The 15,381-nt window shown below is 39.1% G+C and overlaps 1 protein-coding gene across 5 annotated transcripts in view; it reads right to left on the reverse strand.

The window, feature by feature from the left end:
• Positions 1 to 15,381, reverse strand: part of ZFYVE9 (zinc finger FYVE-type containing 9) — a 60,643-nt gene that overhangs the window by 9,993 nt on the left and 35,269 nt on the right. For 3 of the 5 annotated variants that reach the window (XM_075759406.1, XM_075759407.1, XM_075759408.1), the window contains 5 exons: positions 14,557 to 14,680; positions 12,713 to 12,835; positions 11,317 to 11,472; positions 3,149 to 3,373; positions 621 to 703 (listed from right to left, as the gene is read on the reverse strand). In XM_075759406.1, the coding sequence (XP_075615521.1) occupies positions 621 to 703; positions 3,149 to 3,373; positions 11,317 to 11,472; positions 12,713 to 12,835; positions 14,557 to 14,680 (711 nt within the window). The remainder of the gene's footprint in view (positions 1 to 620; positions 704 to 3,148; positions 3,374 to 11,316; positions 11,473 to 12,712; positions 12,836 to 14,556; positions 14,681 to 15,381) is intronic. The other 2 variants (XM_075759409.1, XM_075759410.1) reach the window with 1 other exon arrangement.

Genomic DNA, 15,381 nt, shown 5'->3' on the forward strand with positions numbered 1-15,381 from the left:
GCAGGGAGGGATAGAGACATCACAGCTTGTAACCTATATAATCAAAGTACTCAAATGAAAAAACATCATCACGACTGTTAGTCATTTCACTGATTTTCTTACATCAAAATTAATATTCTCCAGCTTGGAATGTAATCACTGTATGTAAGAAAATTTGCTCTCTGTGTTCTGCTACATTACTGGATAGAGTAACTAGTTTTTGTAGCAGTGAGATTAAGTCATGCATCAAAGAGAATTTTCTATATTGAAAATATTAGCAAAGCAGGAAGAGCTAATCACTTCAGTTGAAGCTCTGTATAATCAGAGAGCTGTGACTGCACACTGTGATGATCTAGCACTTCTGAGGAAGGAATCTGAGCAACTACTGCGCTTGTTTCCAGATCCAAACATTCTCAGGTGGCCAGGTTTTGGATGTTGATTTGGGTACCTTTTTACAAATCACCATGTTGTCTAAAGCTAACATCCAGTATCAGTAACAGCAGGTAATTTCAATCAAATGCCCACTATTTCTTCTTGTCATCTTCTAAGCCTGCCAGCTACTATGTGCAACAGGAGTACAGTCCTCCCCACATTGATCCATTCACACCGATGGAACCTGCAAACTCAGTCTCAGCACTTACTGCAAGAAGGTTCATAATCGTGTGTCCAGTCTCTCCAAACAAAGGCTTACGAAATCTGACGCTAAAAAGTGGGCATGGATAAACTAGGATAAAATAAAACAGAAAAGGTCAGGTTGAAATTTACATACTGAGATTCTTCAAAAACAGACTCAAATACAATCTCCTCTGTTGAATATGGTAAGCAGCAGCAGCAGAAGAGACTGAAAAGATGACCAGAGTGTAAAAAGCAAAAGGGAAGAAGGGTTTAACATTATAATACACCTTACACATGTGTCATGGCTCCTTGCCCACCACACTAGAAACAATAAGAATTATGTGGAATGCTTACAAGTGCTACACTGCAAGACTGAAACCTAGCGATCTGGACAGTGACTGCAAAGACAACATTTCTACATGCTTTTCTCAAGCTACTTCTTGGAAATGGCTTCTCCCTTTTTTTATGACCATCCTGCTGCTCTCCACTATAATATCATAAGCTTTTAGCTTCTGTGTCTGACATATGTGACATTCAAGTGATAACAGTGAGACTATTTCATTTTCTGTTTCCATAATTTCATAAGAACGTGACAAATTCTCTACAGGAGTACGTCAAAAACAATTAAAATTACATTTATGGTACGTCAGCAGTGCAAAACACCTGCATTCATTGGCTGACTTAGGCATACTTGTAAAATACCTAAGATGCAATTCAAAGTGTAGTGTATGGATCTGGCTACATTACATTATGTTGCAGCAGAAGCCATAACAGTGCTTGAAACATGACTCACAGTAATATGTAATGCCAAGGTTTTCTAAACATGTGTTTGAAAAAAGGTTCCTAAACTATCCTCAGGCAAACACTCCGCCTGATTTCCCAAAATGCTGCACATCTTCACCGTTCCCTATGTAGTCAGAAGGGGCTGCAAAATGCTCAGCAGGTTTGAGTAACATCATCAGGATTTCCTGATAGAAATAAGCTCCAGCTTCTGCACACTGATTATCTGGAAAGCATCACAACTCCTACAAACACACCATACAGCTGACCAAACTCACGCACAATGTTGTGAGGCACCAAGACATGCTGAATTTCCTGTGTCTGCCACCCTGGCTGCATACAGCAGCTCAGCTACATCCCAGATGCACTGAATTCCCTGTGCTTGAGCTGTACAGTTATCTGCAGATGCTCAGCAGATTTTTCTGGACATCTAGCAAACCAGAGTGACTCCTGCATCTGATCTGCTGCACGTTCAGCAGCACTGGACAAATAGCCAGAATCTGACAATTCCACCAGAAAAGAGGATGTACCCAAGGAAACCTGGGACACAAATGCAGCCTCTTCCGAGAGGGGATTGTGGAAGTGACCCACAGTCACAACTGTCACAGCAGAAGTGAATATGCCTGAATCCAAATCACAGCTATAGAAGGGATTCAAACCACAGCTTCCCAGCATATTCAGAGCAGGTACTTCTGCCTGTGAATATCAAAACATTTGTTTCTGTGCTCAAAACCAGATGTCACATCCAAAATACAAGCATCTATCTTTGTTTTTCTAAATGTTGAAAGGAATAAATATACCACTTTAAAACCTCATGGATAGATACAAAAACTTACACACCTTTAACACTAATGTTTCTTCAGAGAAGTTTAACCTACAGTCCTCATATGCAGAAAGGAAATTTTGAAGATTTTCTTTTTCCTTTCCAGTAACGTAAGTTTTATGAAAAATTCCCAAATTCCCTAAATGGCACAAGTTAAACTTATCACAAGTTAAACAAATCCCTGTAAAGCATATTCTAAAACTCACTTTGTTAAGAAGTTTTGAAAAAAAAATTAACAGACCATTTTCATAGCAATTCAGATTTTTCAAGATGTGCCAATTAAAACAGCAGATGAGCAAGACAGCAAATTTTTGGCCCATCATGGTGGACAGACTTCCAATAATCTCTTTGATCCAGTGATGGCAAATGTCTTTTGAAAAAGATTTTATCCTAATTTTATGCTAATTTCACGTTCAGCTGAAACACTCTCTCCAGCCTTTATGTTACTAGTTGCAACAGAATTTTTGCAACAAACTGCCACGTCAGTTGCCCCAGCACTCATATTGTTATTCTCTGGAAAATGAGTATGGTTTTAAAAACCTAAAAGCAAATGCTCTTTCATTTCAGCATGGAAAGAGCCTAACATCTCAAAGGCTCTCCCTTGTCCTAACTACACCAGCTGAATCAGACTTACTCTGCACATAACTCTTTCAGGTCACTAAGTCAACTACAAACAGCAGCTCAGAAGTAGATCTGCCTCCACAAAAATCTCCCTGATCAACTAGTACAGTTGTAAAAAGGCTGTAGGTCATATCGCAACTTCAGTACTGCTGTGTTGTTAGCTGGATGCAATATGGGCATGAAACCCAGCTTTTACTTGCCTGTTTAAGCTTGTGTGGCTTTGACAGGCAATGATTTGGGGGGGGGGTGGGGTGTGTGTGGTGTGTGCTCTGAACAGGAATATATTCTCCCACAGAAATAATTGCAGCTAAAAGAATGCATGTTACTTACGCCTGTATTCAGCTCCAAGTCTCAACATCAGCCGAATGGGGAACACTTTAGCCCAGGGAGTCTCCCATTTCTGAATGAGGATGCCAAACAAGTACGGTGGGGTTGGGAGCACCAGGTCTTGCAGGGACTGATACGTAGCTGCAACGTACAAGAACCCTCCATGTTCTTTGCTTCCAAGGAAGCTCTGGCTGAAAAAGGAGTGTCCCAGGTTGCCAACAACGTTACCTATGAACAAAAAGGCTCATTACTTCACTAGATTGAGAGCTCTATCAAGTATTTTAAAAGTTTTTCAGAAGGGAAAAAAAAAAATCATATTACACTCACTTTGTTTCCTGAAGCACTAATGTCTATTAATGACACAAGAAACAATGATTTGCTGCACACAGGGGCTCAGGTTACCTCCTGTGCAAAAGTGTGTAATCTGTTATGGAATAACTGCTGTAGACTAGAGCCACCAAAGCCATGGTACTCCAGTTGATCCGTCTTTGGTGACACATGTACTCAGTGACTATCACTGGTAGGAAGTCTGTTTTGTAGGAATACCCCCCCTCCCTTCATTTCTGCGCCTGACTGAGCCATGCCTACAAGTGTTACCAGGCCAGAACGTACAACTACAGACCCACCACCCCTCCTGGGGAGGCAGGGTGGGAGACTAGCCTCAATCATTTCTGTCATCTGCCTCTTTCCTGGAGATCAGCCTGTTTCAAGTAGTAGAGGCAGTATAATAGAGGGGATAATACATCCCAGGGACAGCCAGGGAAGAGGAAGGATAGCTCAGGCCAGTATTGCTGCTAAGGAAGTGGTACCTGCAACCTCCCCTGAGCACTATGAAAGCACCCACAGAAAGTCTGTTTTCAGTGTTTCCAGATACGCAAGGGGTTTCCAATGCAGAAGCTGCTGTTGACTGAACTAAACTTTCAGACCCAGCTGCGATTAAAGGAGACATGTCAAATGATTAATGCCCACTCATTGTCCTTCCATTTAGGCAAACCACTGGGATGCCTGCTCAGACACATATTGAAGATCTGGGTCATTTTAAGAATTACACAAAAGAGTGTTTATTTAATTAGTATACTTAATGTAAAATGCAACTGAGAGACACACAGGGGAGAAACATCACTAATTTTTACTCACATTTTTACTCTTTGATGCTCTTAATTTCCAAAAATGTTTACACTGGAGTGGCTGAATGAATCTGAATGTTGATTAGATTATTATAGCATCCAACACAGCATTTAACATTGAAGCAAAGAACCATGGCATGATTCCTTTTATCAAATGACAACAGCATGCAAATAATGTACAGAACAGCCGATCGCAATTCTCCATAAGAAGATGTGAATATTAATAGTGCTGATTTGCTCTCAGAGAAAAACACAAGTAATTTCAGAGAGCACGGTGTGGTTGACCACACCACTCGTGAGGCATCATGTCGGTCTGAGGCACTCAGGCAGGCCTCCTGGGCTTCTGCAGTAATCCCAGGCTTTCCCACCTGCAGACAGAGGGACTGCTCAGTGGGAGTTTCTGCTCTTTCTCCACCACCTCATAATGGAATGTTTGTATTTGAATTCAAGGCAGGGATGTGCATGTTGGAGACAAACGGACTGTAACTGGAGGGTTTCTCCCTTTCACACACAAGATACACGCATAAACACACAAACACTAGGTTTTAAGTAAGTAAAAACATGAGTCACAGAAGTGCAACTTTGACATCCTCAGTAATACAAGTGTGATCCTTGAGTTAAGCCTTCTCTATTTTTATACTGCAAAACAGCCTAAAAATCATACACAAGCATTTACAAATGCAAGAAAAATAAATACAGTAGGTACAGTTTTGGCCAGCAAAGGAAAGGTTAGCCAATGAGTCCTTTCAAGTCTGCCTTCTACACTGAACCCCTATGAAAGTCCCAAGTCATAGCAACTCTCCATGAAGCCAGCGCCGGCATGAGAATAATACAGCTATTCCTGCCGTCCCTCTGGAGATGTGGCCATGCTACTTTGCATCCCTCCAGACCACCTTGGCACAATCACCACTGAGAACTACTTCCTTCACATGATTCGTGGGACCTCCAGCTTTGAATATAGCTACTGGCAGGTCTGTAAACAAAAGGCTCCTTTTATACTCTAACAAATAAGTTCAGGGGTATCCTTGCTATTCGAATTTGTAGGCACCTTAATGGATTTATTTTTTTTCGCTGTACCCACAAGGTGCTGCACAAACTAAGCTCTCAAGTTCTCTGCTAAAAGGCAACAGGCTTCAGCAGCCCAGGCACCTCATGGCAGGGTGCGGCTCATTCGTAGCTTGCCACTATCCTGCAAAGCTGATGTGTAATTTTACAGATACACAGGAGCCAGAGCTGACACCACCAACCCAGATCAAATTCCAGAACTCTTATAGTGGCTACAATTTCTGTAATGCTCAGCTGAGCATACTTGATGAAAAGTAGCTAGTTGTCAAATTGAAGGACTGACATGATTAACAGAGCCACATCAAATGTTGTCAGCTGCTGAAAATCATTGATCCTGCCCATGTGCAAATGCATTTCTGTCAGCCTGTGCGGTGACACTATTGCCTGCTCAGTGAATACACTGCTAATGCATCAACTCAGGCATCTTGCTAGTGAGTGCAAACCAATGTATCAATTGGTGTTCATGAAAAAGATTTTTCTCTTATCTAAAATAGCTGCTGGCACTTTTCTATCTCAACTCCACTCGTTTGCTTTTGCAGTTCCCACCTACCCTCACTAATCTCCTCTTCTTCATTTATACTTCATTTTTCCCTTCCCATCTGTTCTTACCCAAATAGAAACTACAGGCCTGATAGTAAAATCACTTGGTGAGCTTCACAGTTCCAACATGACCATACTAATCCTTTCTAACCTTAAAATGTATGAAGTATATGAACTACTAAACTGAATTGAATTATTGAATTCTGCACCCTTTTCTGAAGTATTTTCTATGTGAAAGAGGCTAGGCAAAGTGAAGCTGTACAATACTGTACAGTTCTGAGATGTGCAGTACTGCCCACTGGGATGACAAAGCAATCAGACATTTCCACTTGTGACTGATGCCAAGTGCTGCAGCAGAAGGGGACGACTACTTATTTTTTCCGTTTCAGGAGATGGAGCTTCAAGGCTCACAAGCTTGGGATGCCTTAACAAGATTTTTTTCAGCCAAGAGAAACATGGAAAAAACCCTCAGAGTGGAATCTGCAACTTGGCTGTTCAGCACTTTGCTACCATAAGCCACAGCGTTATAAATTACTCCTTTTGACACAAGCAGCTCTCACAGTGCAAGCTCCAATAGGTTACCACTATTAAGAGGACAAACTACTGGGATTAGGTAGGTGTGCTGCAATTCATTATTTATAAGAGCATGCAAGAGGCTGCTATGTGGAGAGCATGGGAAGAATCAAGCAAGTGTTTTCCTACACACGTCTCTAGTGCCCTTTTCAACCAGCAAACCCAAGTCAAAAAGACGCTTTGGGCTTGTCCCATAAATATTTCTGCACTGACCAGGGGCTGTCAGCCTTTCCTGCCACATCTTTGAAGGTGATTCCAAGTCAAGGCCCCACTGATAAGTTGCCGTTACCAACTTGACATGGTCAAACCCAATCCACTGCACTGTTACATGTTTTAAGCACAGAACTGTGTTTCAGAAGCTTGTAGAAGCCTCAAAAAAAGCTATTGCTCTCAAAAGCATGTAATTTAATTTACGAAATACCACAACTTCCTTTCTAAAGAGGTAACCTCAGAGTAAACAAAAAGGTGCCTTTCCTTATATTAAGTTCCAGCACCTGACATCAGACAATTGACATTCTTTAGGAAGTACCATAAGTGTGCATGATGCATCTAAAGCAGCTCTGCAGGAGGTCAGTACTTACTCTCTTCTCAGTTACACTGGGTTACCCTTGACTTTAAATCCTAAGCAGCTCTATAAAGTCCTTCATAAAACCAGGCTTTTATCCACTGATGTGACCTTCTCTTCAGTCATGATCCACACTGGTTTGAATTCTTCACTCAGGTATCTTCCTCTGATGAACTATGTACTTTGCCTATCAGTTTGGCAATCCCTTCTGGACTCAAATAAAATAGTTTATACCAGGAAATGTAAAGAGAAAAAGATTCATGCATTTGTTTATTGCCCTCAGTATGTGGTGAAGCCACTTAAGTGCTTTTACCAAAAACAGTGAGGTTAAATTCCTCATGTATGCTTCATATCTTTTGGTTAATCCCAGGTCAAAAAGCTGGTATTAGCATCCAGTCTCAGGAAAGGCATACATATATGGCTTGGGGAACTTGGCTGCATCTGTCCGGCCTCATTCCACTGTCATCAGTAACAACCAAGAACAGCCAAGTACCAACCCCTGTGCCAGCATCCTGAAAACCCAAGCATCCTAGTTCTGCAGCAAGAGATGCAAAACAATATTCACCTGGGAACAAAGAGCAAATGAGCACATACTCTTTGGAAAAGCAATACAAACCCCCAGTCACTACCACACCAAGAGCCACAGAAGAGACAAGACAGTGAATGTGACTTGATGGTACAATACATCTGTAGCAGAGGCCCACATTGAGAAAAAAACATCTGAAACTCAACATTCAAAGTTCTGACCATACTCAGCATCTTCAACTGGTAATTTGGAAATAACTTATTCATACTGGCAAGGGACATAATGCTTCACTTATATCACTGTGAGTAGCAGTTACTCAGCATCCAAAACTTCCTCAGACTGGTCTGTGCCAGTCTTTCAAACAATCACTCTCACACCTTATATGATGTTTGATTTTGTGTCCATCTTTCCATATTACACTTGGAGGGGTGTATTATCACTCAATTAACCTGTTCTCTGTTCAGAACATCTACATGGCCTTCTTAACAGATCTAGTCTGTATTAGCTACCACCTTATTTAATTAAAACCAGGCTGGGTAAAAAAATACACAAAACTGTGACTGGGATAGATCTACCCTCACCCAGAATATCCCCAAAACCAGGGCGATCACAAAGCCATTTCAAGCAGTTTCCAGATTTGCATTTTCACCACAAAAGTAACAGTAGCATTTATTGTATTCCACCAAAGAGTTGATGCACTAGGGCATATCTGGCAGCTCTATATTAACACATCCAACTGCTTCAAAGTACCCATTCAGATGGACAGAAGTTCTCATTTTTCCATTCACTAGACCTCCTGCCAGGCTTATAGCCAACAGACAAGGATAATCATGGGATTACTACTACAACAGTACAACTACTACAACCACAACAGAAATCATTAGCTTTCAATTTCAAAACAAGAAAAGCAACACAGCAGGGAGCTTGATGACAGAGGGGCCAGACGAAAAATAAAGTGATGGGAACTGAACAGCAATTAATACTTGCCGTAATTAATGACATTACAATTTATTATAACTCACATGCATACAGCCTATAGCGAAAAACATTTTTCCTCCAAAATCTCTCGGCTGTTTTACAATTATAAAGTCCTAACACCAGACCCACAGCTTGAGGTTGAGAACTTCCTGTAACAAAACTAATGAAGGTTCAGGGTGGTGCTGCACTGGACTGCCATCTTATCCATGCTCAAACAGGAGAGGAATCTGAAGGACAAACTGCAAAGTGTTGAGTGTACAGACTAAACGCTCCTGTCTGAGGCCTGGGCTCTGCTGCCACTACGTGCACGTGCCAGAACCACACTTTGCAAACGGTTGAGAGCCATGCCTAGCACAGAGGACAGGACTCAGTCTCAAGAAACAAGTTATCCTCTGAGGAAAGCAGCAACATCTGGGAAGAGGCACAAGTACATACAAGTTTGCACTTCTAGGCTTGAATGCAGATTCAAACTTGAGCAAGAAGAGCTAGTAAATAAATGTGGCTCGTTAAAATAAAAACTGCTATAGATATGGCTTTAATTAAATAAACAAAAGGGGAATGCTGTATTTTTCAGCTGAAAAAAAAAAAGAAGAAGAAACTCAAAATCTCTCCAAAACGAAATCAACATCACTAAACATAATTCTTCTTTCCATTCCAATAAAAAAATACTATGTCTTTTTATGAGTGTTTTTAAGAAAACATTTACTGAAGGAGATAAATAAAAAAAATCCACAGAATTTATTTCCATTTCCTGATGGCAAAATAAATTTAAACCAATATATTAGATAGCAAAAAAAATGAAACTGTGAGGCAGGGTTTTAAATAGTCTCTAATGTCTAATGGGAATTCTCATTTACTCTAAATGTCTATCATCCAGTTGCCAGGAGAGGTAAAGTACCTCTGAAATGAACAACTTCAGAAGCACGGCTCCATCTACAACAGCATGCAAACTGCTAACCACTTCCAAGGGATTACAACCACCAAACTGAAACCCCTAGAGCATCGTATCCTGCCTCTCTGGCTGAATAACATCTGAAACAGCCAAAGTTGCAGATACGCTAATATATACTTCTCCCTCTCAAACACACGTGACTTGGAACGAAAAAAGGATGGATATTGAGAGTGTGCATTACAAAATGCTATGGGAATCTATGAAGGTGCTATGTTCTACAAAAACTTTAGTGCGGTTTGGTATTATATAGCAATTCGAAGTGTCTATCTACTCCTACTACAGGTCTGAAATACAACACAGAGCAAATCCTACCAAAAGAATATTACACAGTGGAATTCTTAAACAGTGAAATTTGGTTTCTGATTAAGAATTTTACAATAGTAAGCAGCTCTTTGCACCAGTGCAATTGAAGGATATCAAATTACTACCACTAGAGCACTAAAAAAAGAATTCCAGATACATTATGTAGGAGTTATAAATTATGTATCTCTGTAGTGTAATTATACAGGACTTCATTGCAATATACACACCAATCTGGATTTATATCTGCAATATAGATATATATGTATACACACACACACGCAATTTTTCGTATCTACCTCCCTCTGAATAACATTATAATTAGAAGATAAAGTATTGCAAATGAAGTGAGGTTTGGAAATGTATTTGTTTGCAGTGTACACAAGATCCATTATGACGTGATAAAAGTACATTCTGAACCTGGCAACCTGTCTGGACAAGCTGACCTTTGTTGTATCAAGACAATTTAGGAAACAAATATCTTTTTCATTATTCTATTAAAGGATTAGGTTCAGTCACTCCAAAGGCATTGCAAATGATATGTAGAACCCTTTGTAAATGTATTTTCAGTATATATGCTTAATGTGATCCAATTTTTCCTCTGGAAAAATAGCTTTATTTTCTAATGAGTGGACTCGAAAACTTGCATTTTTCCTTATGAAATAATTTTTTAATTCTAAGGTCTGACAATAGCTAAAAGTAGATGTCCATTTACTTAGCAAAGGTAAATTGTGTAAAGGTTTACATAATATAACTTGAAATTGAGATACTAAAATTCAAAATTCAGGGATAATTTCTGCACTGCCCTACAATTCATTCCAGGCACACATATACATATATATTTGTATTACTTTATAATATAAATAGTATCTCCATAATGTGGCAATGGACACACATACTGTGGGAATCAAATTTCTGAACTAGCTGGTTTGGGGATATTTAACATACTTTCCACAAGGATTCTCAAAATTTCTTTTCTGTATCTTCAAAAAAGCTACCCTGACTTCAGGCTGAAAAAAACCCAAAACTATTAGAAGCAATGTCATTAGTGTACCCATGATCCCTGCTGAGTATCTTACTACACTTACTGCTAAATGAAGTACAGTACTAATTTCAGATATCTTAGCCGTATTCAAATTCCTACCCCATGACCCAGCAGAAGCAGCCAGAGTAGACAGTCAGCAATGGCTGCTGAACACAAAGGTGTATCACGGGCAGAGTCCTCCCGCTGCATGCTGTTAATTGTCTATGCATGGCCTTTATAGCCCAAACTTCTTTGTTCTGCTGGCACCCAGAAGAAAGCTGGAAGATCTTTGGAGCAGCTCCCCAGGTTACCAGCACCTCATTAATACTATTATTTGAGGAGATTAATATTACACCGGATACTAATAACCAATACCAACTCAGCCCCTTATCAGCTTTGATCCTTATTCTCTTTTGATATTCTTTTATACAAAAATAGCTGCTTGCTGAATGACAAAAATCTGAGTATCTGACCTAGTATGATCATCTATCCAAACCATTTTTAACAGAGAGCATTCCTACCTGCTAAGGCATCCCGGTAAAGTTGCACAAAATGGTTAAAGATATCCTTAGGCAAACATTTCTCATCAGGCAAACACTGCAAGAGAACGACTATCTCTGACTGCCCCACTGCATGCATGCCTTTTGTAGTGAAACACCAGCACTTCCTGTTCACATCTGCAGAGAAGAAAACATGTATCAGAAGATCAGAATTTCATAAAATAAGCCAAAATTTCACTACAGGAAGACAGCTCTTTCAAGAATCAGTTTTACAGCATGTTTGGTTGCGATATATCATACAGACAAATTAAGTCTTAAATCTGTTACGTTGAAAGCAAGCACATCCAAAACAAAAGCAGCTCAGTAATTCCCAGTTTACAGCTAAGGAAGAGCCAGAGCATTACTCCCAGTCAGATCTTGGGATTAACACCCCAGAGCAGACTTTCAGGAGTTTCTGTATCCAAATTAAAGGACAGAATTTAAATGGGATTGAAGGAACGTGGGAAAAAGCCAGGCTGTTGGCTGTGCGTATCATGATCCTGACAGCTAAACCAGTTTCAGACAGTGGTATTTCTCTCTTAAGATGGATAGCTGCATGTCAGGTGCTTTCATGAGACATCATCGTGTTGTTCTGCTTCACGTGAATGTTAGTGATAACACATGCTCCAAGCTTCACAATTCATTTGTTGAGAATACTAAGTTACTGAAATAAAACCTTTCATCTAATATGTGTATATATACACATAAAAATATCATTACTATGCATATATGTAAAAAATTGTACTGCTATCTAACCAGATGCTGAAAGGTTTATAAACAACATCTTATTTTATTGCATGAACTTTTCACAGAACCAAAATATTTTACTGCAAAACTGTCTTTCTCAATTTCTCAAATAACGTTTTCTTATCCAGCAGAGATCAACTGAGGTATTAACATAAGAAGCCATAGGTATGCCTCCCCATTCCTCCCTCCACACATGTACACACACACACGCACAGTATAGAAAAGGACAGAAGATGTGGACAGTGGAATGGAACCTGCATATTACTACGGGATCCTACCTGCTTTTTCCAGAATGGGATGACAGGGAAAGGAGTCAAGCAACCAAAAGAATAACGAGTGATAAAATACCTTGCCTTACCAAGTTTGACAGGAGACACTGATCTCCAAACCTGAGACTGGAGGCTCTATCAGTCTGGTTTGTATTTTCTACAAAAAATTATCTGTATTGACTTCTAAAGCACTGGAAAAGAGCCTTTTGTAATTTAACTTAATATGGTTAATTACAACGTTTTCAATCCCTGCGCATTTTAAGACACTATGCTACCAAATAAAAATTCTGCTGTTCCTACCAATAATATATATAACATTTACCCTCTCCTACCCCAAGCCTTATTTAATAATAAAAACTTACAATTTACTATTTTTACCATGGACAGCAAATTAGCATTTAAAACAAACACAAGAGGGTCCGGGCCACCATCCTCCAGCTGCTGCATGACAGAGATCTGAGAAGGTCTCTCTTCTACAGCATAGTCTATGAAAGAAACAAGTAAACACACAGTGAAATCCTTAACTCACTGGCACACTACTCTACATAACAATGAAATAACCCCAATTCTTACGCTTTTTGCTTTTTTGACCTTTCAAAAAAACTTATCTGAGCATTGCTGCTTTGATTGATTGTTTCCTAGGCCGGTATTTTCAAACTTCAATAGCATTTATGTGCATAATCACTGTACATCCTTTAGAAAAGTGCAGCTTGTTTTATAAGTCAACTTTTTTTTCCTATCAATTGGAGCAGAAAATGGAAATCAAATTAAGAAATGTGTCATGGTGTCAACTGAAATCCCCAATGACAAAGAAGTTAACAATTGTTATTTATATCACAGTAAAGCACAAGAACATCAGTCGTGGACTACAAACACCAACACATGGTGTATCTCTACATCACATAACTTACACTTTCTGTGCATTAGCTACTAGGAAGATAACAAAGGGAGGAACACTATATAAAAAAACATTTTTTATAAATCATAGAAGGTCTAAATCCCGTGTAAAATGGATCCCAGCATGAAACTGCAGAGATGTCTGTAGTGTCCCTCTATGACTAGACCTAGATGACTAGAAAATTAAAATTTTTCATCCATCTGATTATAATCTACTCTGTATTTAGGCTTTAACAAAAAACTGTTACATTGATGAAAACAGATTTTAAAATAAATGTATTACCTTTCCAGCTAAAATTATCTAGAAAGAAAGGTAATTTTGCTTTCTAATGTGAAAAATGTTTTTGGAATCTTTTTAAAAAGAGCTAGAATATCAGAAATAAAACACTGCAAAGAAAATCCAGCATGTGACAGCATATGAAACAAAAATCAACTGACCATACAAAATATGATGTAGGTGAGGTTATCTATATGAAAGCTGAAAAGTATACTGTAGTTTCACTCCTTTTTTGTGGAGGAGACTGAATAATCAGGCACCCACATGAACAGCTAACACAGGATGGAACAGATTTGTTTTGAAATTAAATGCTGCTCACATTTTGGTTTTGACACTATCCTGCAATAAAAGGTTACCTCCAGCATAACATTAGAAATGCACTGTATCAGCAAAATATTTAATAGAAATTAAAAAATAAAAGATGAAAAAATAAGTTAATCCCAGGAATGCATTAAAGGATGTCATGAATCAGACTGTGGAAAGCAATTGTCAGATAAACAAATATACACTTTTTTTAACCTTTTAAACATTAGTTTTTAATTTTCGGAATCCTCCTCCATTTAGGTACTCTGGGAGGGGACATCGCAATTACTAAAAGCTTCACTGTGGGCCAAGATGTGCAATAGTGCTGTTGAATGCAGTGCTTGGGGATGCCTCAGACACAGCGGATGTTCCAAGAGAATTTCAGAGAAGGGAGGCATGAATATTCATAAGGCTAATTAAAATGTATCTCTGTGTGAAACATTCCCCACAGTTTGATTAGTGAAGAAATTAGCACATATTTCTGGACTGAAGTTAATTTTCTTTTTGCTTTGTATTTTACTTCTTACAGTAATTTCATTGCAAGATGGGGTTCTTCCTGGATGGTAATAAGGATCAAATGAGTGCCACAACATTTAGCCACAAGTACTTACTGTGAATTTCTTCAACTATTCAGCATATTGCCAGCATCTTATTTTAAAATAAACAAGTAACTATTAGGTTAATTGCAACTGGTAAGCATAAAAACTAGCTGCCAAATTATACCCTCACCTCCTTTTACTCCAGTGGAGATGAGAATTGGAGGAAGACCATCTTCAGGAATCAGATTCATTGCACTGCCAACAGGACTGCCAACCTGAGTTATATTTCCCGAGAATACAGAAGCATTATCAGTCTACAAGAAGCAAACAACAAGAAAGAACAACGTTACAAAAGTAATAATGATAAAAACGTAAGAGCTGGCTGACTAGATTACTAATGTAGATGAAGGAGTCCATGTCTGCTGGAGAACCAGAAGCACCAAGTAATTTGGCTCTTTAACAACAGATGATCATGTGACAACTCCTGTATGTGAACTATTACTAAAAAGCCTGCTTAGACAGAGACAGCATCTCCCTTCTCTAGCACCACATACACCCATTTCTTTACAAAATCTAAATGTACATATGTCCATCTGAACTTTTTGCAAAGTCTCAATTCCACTCACATGGGATATGGTGGATTTAACATTGTTAGATTATATCTGCGCTTTCCTGCATACATCATTTTTTGCAAAGTGTCAACCGAAGTATTGTTCTGCTTCATGCTATGACAATCTTACTGTTTCAAACTCCTTACTGACCATGACTCAGCTTTTTTAAAACATGCATTACACAAATATCCTTCATACACAGCCTGTACAGCCGAACACCTAGCACGCAGACTTCAAATGCTGCTTAGTGCTCTGCCCCACAATAGTTCATTTCAGTTCAAAATATATGGTTGCTTCAGCACTCTGCAAACATTAAAATAAATGAGGACACTTGCTATACGACATACTAGGACAAGCCTCAACATACTTCCTAGATCTTACTGAAATCACCATAGAAGCTAATA

This window comes from Balearica regulorum, chromosome 8, assembly GCF_011004875.1.
Source record: "Balearica regulorum gibbericeps isolate bBalReg1 chromosome 8, bBalReg1.pri, whole genome shotgun sequence".
Classification (NCBI taxonomy): Eukaryota; Metazoa; Chordata; class Aves; order Gruiformes; family Gruidae; genus Balearica; species Balearica regulorum.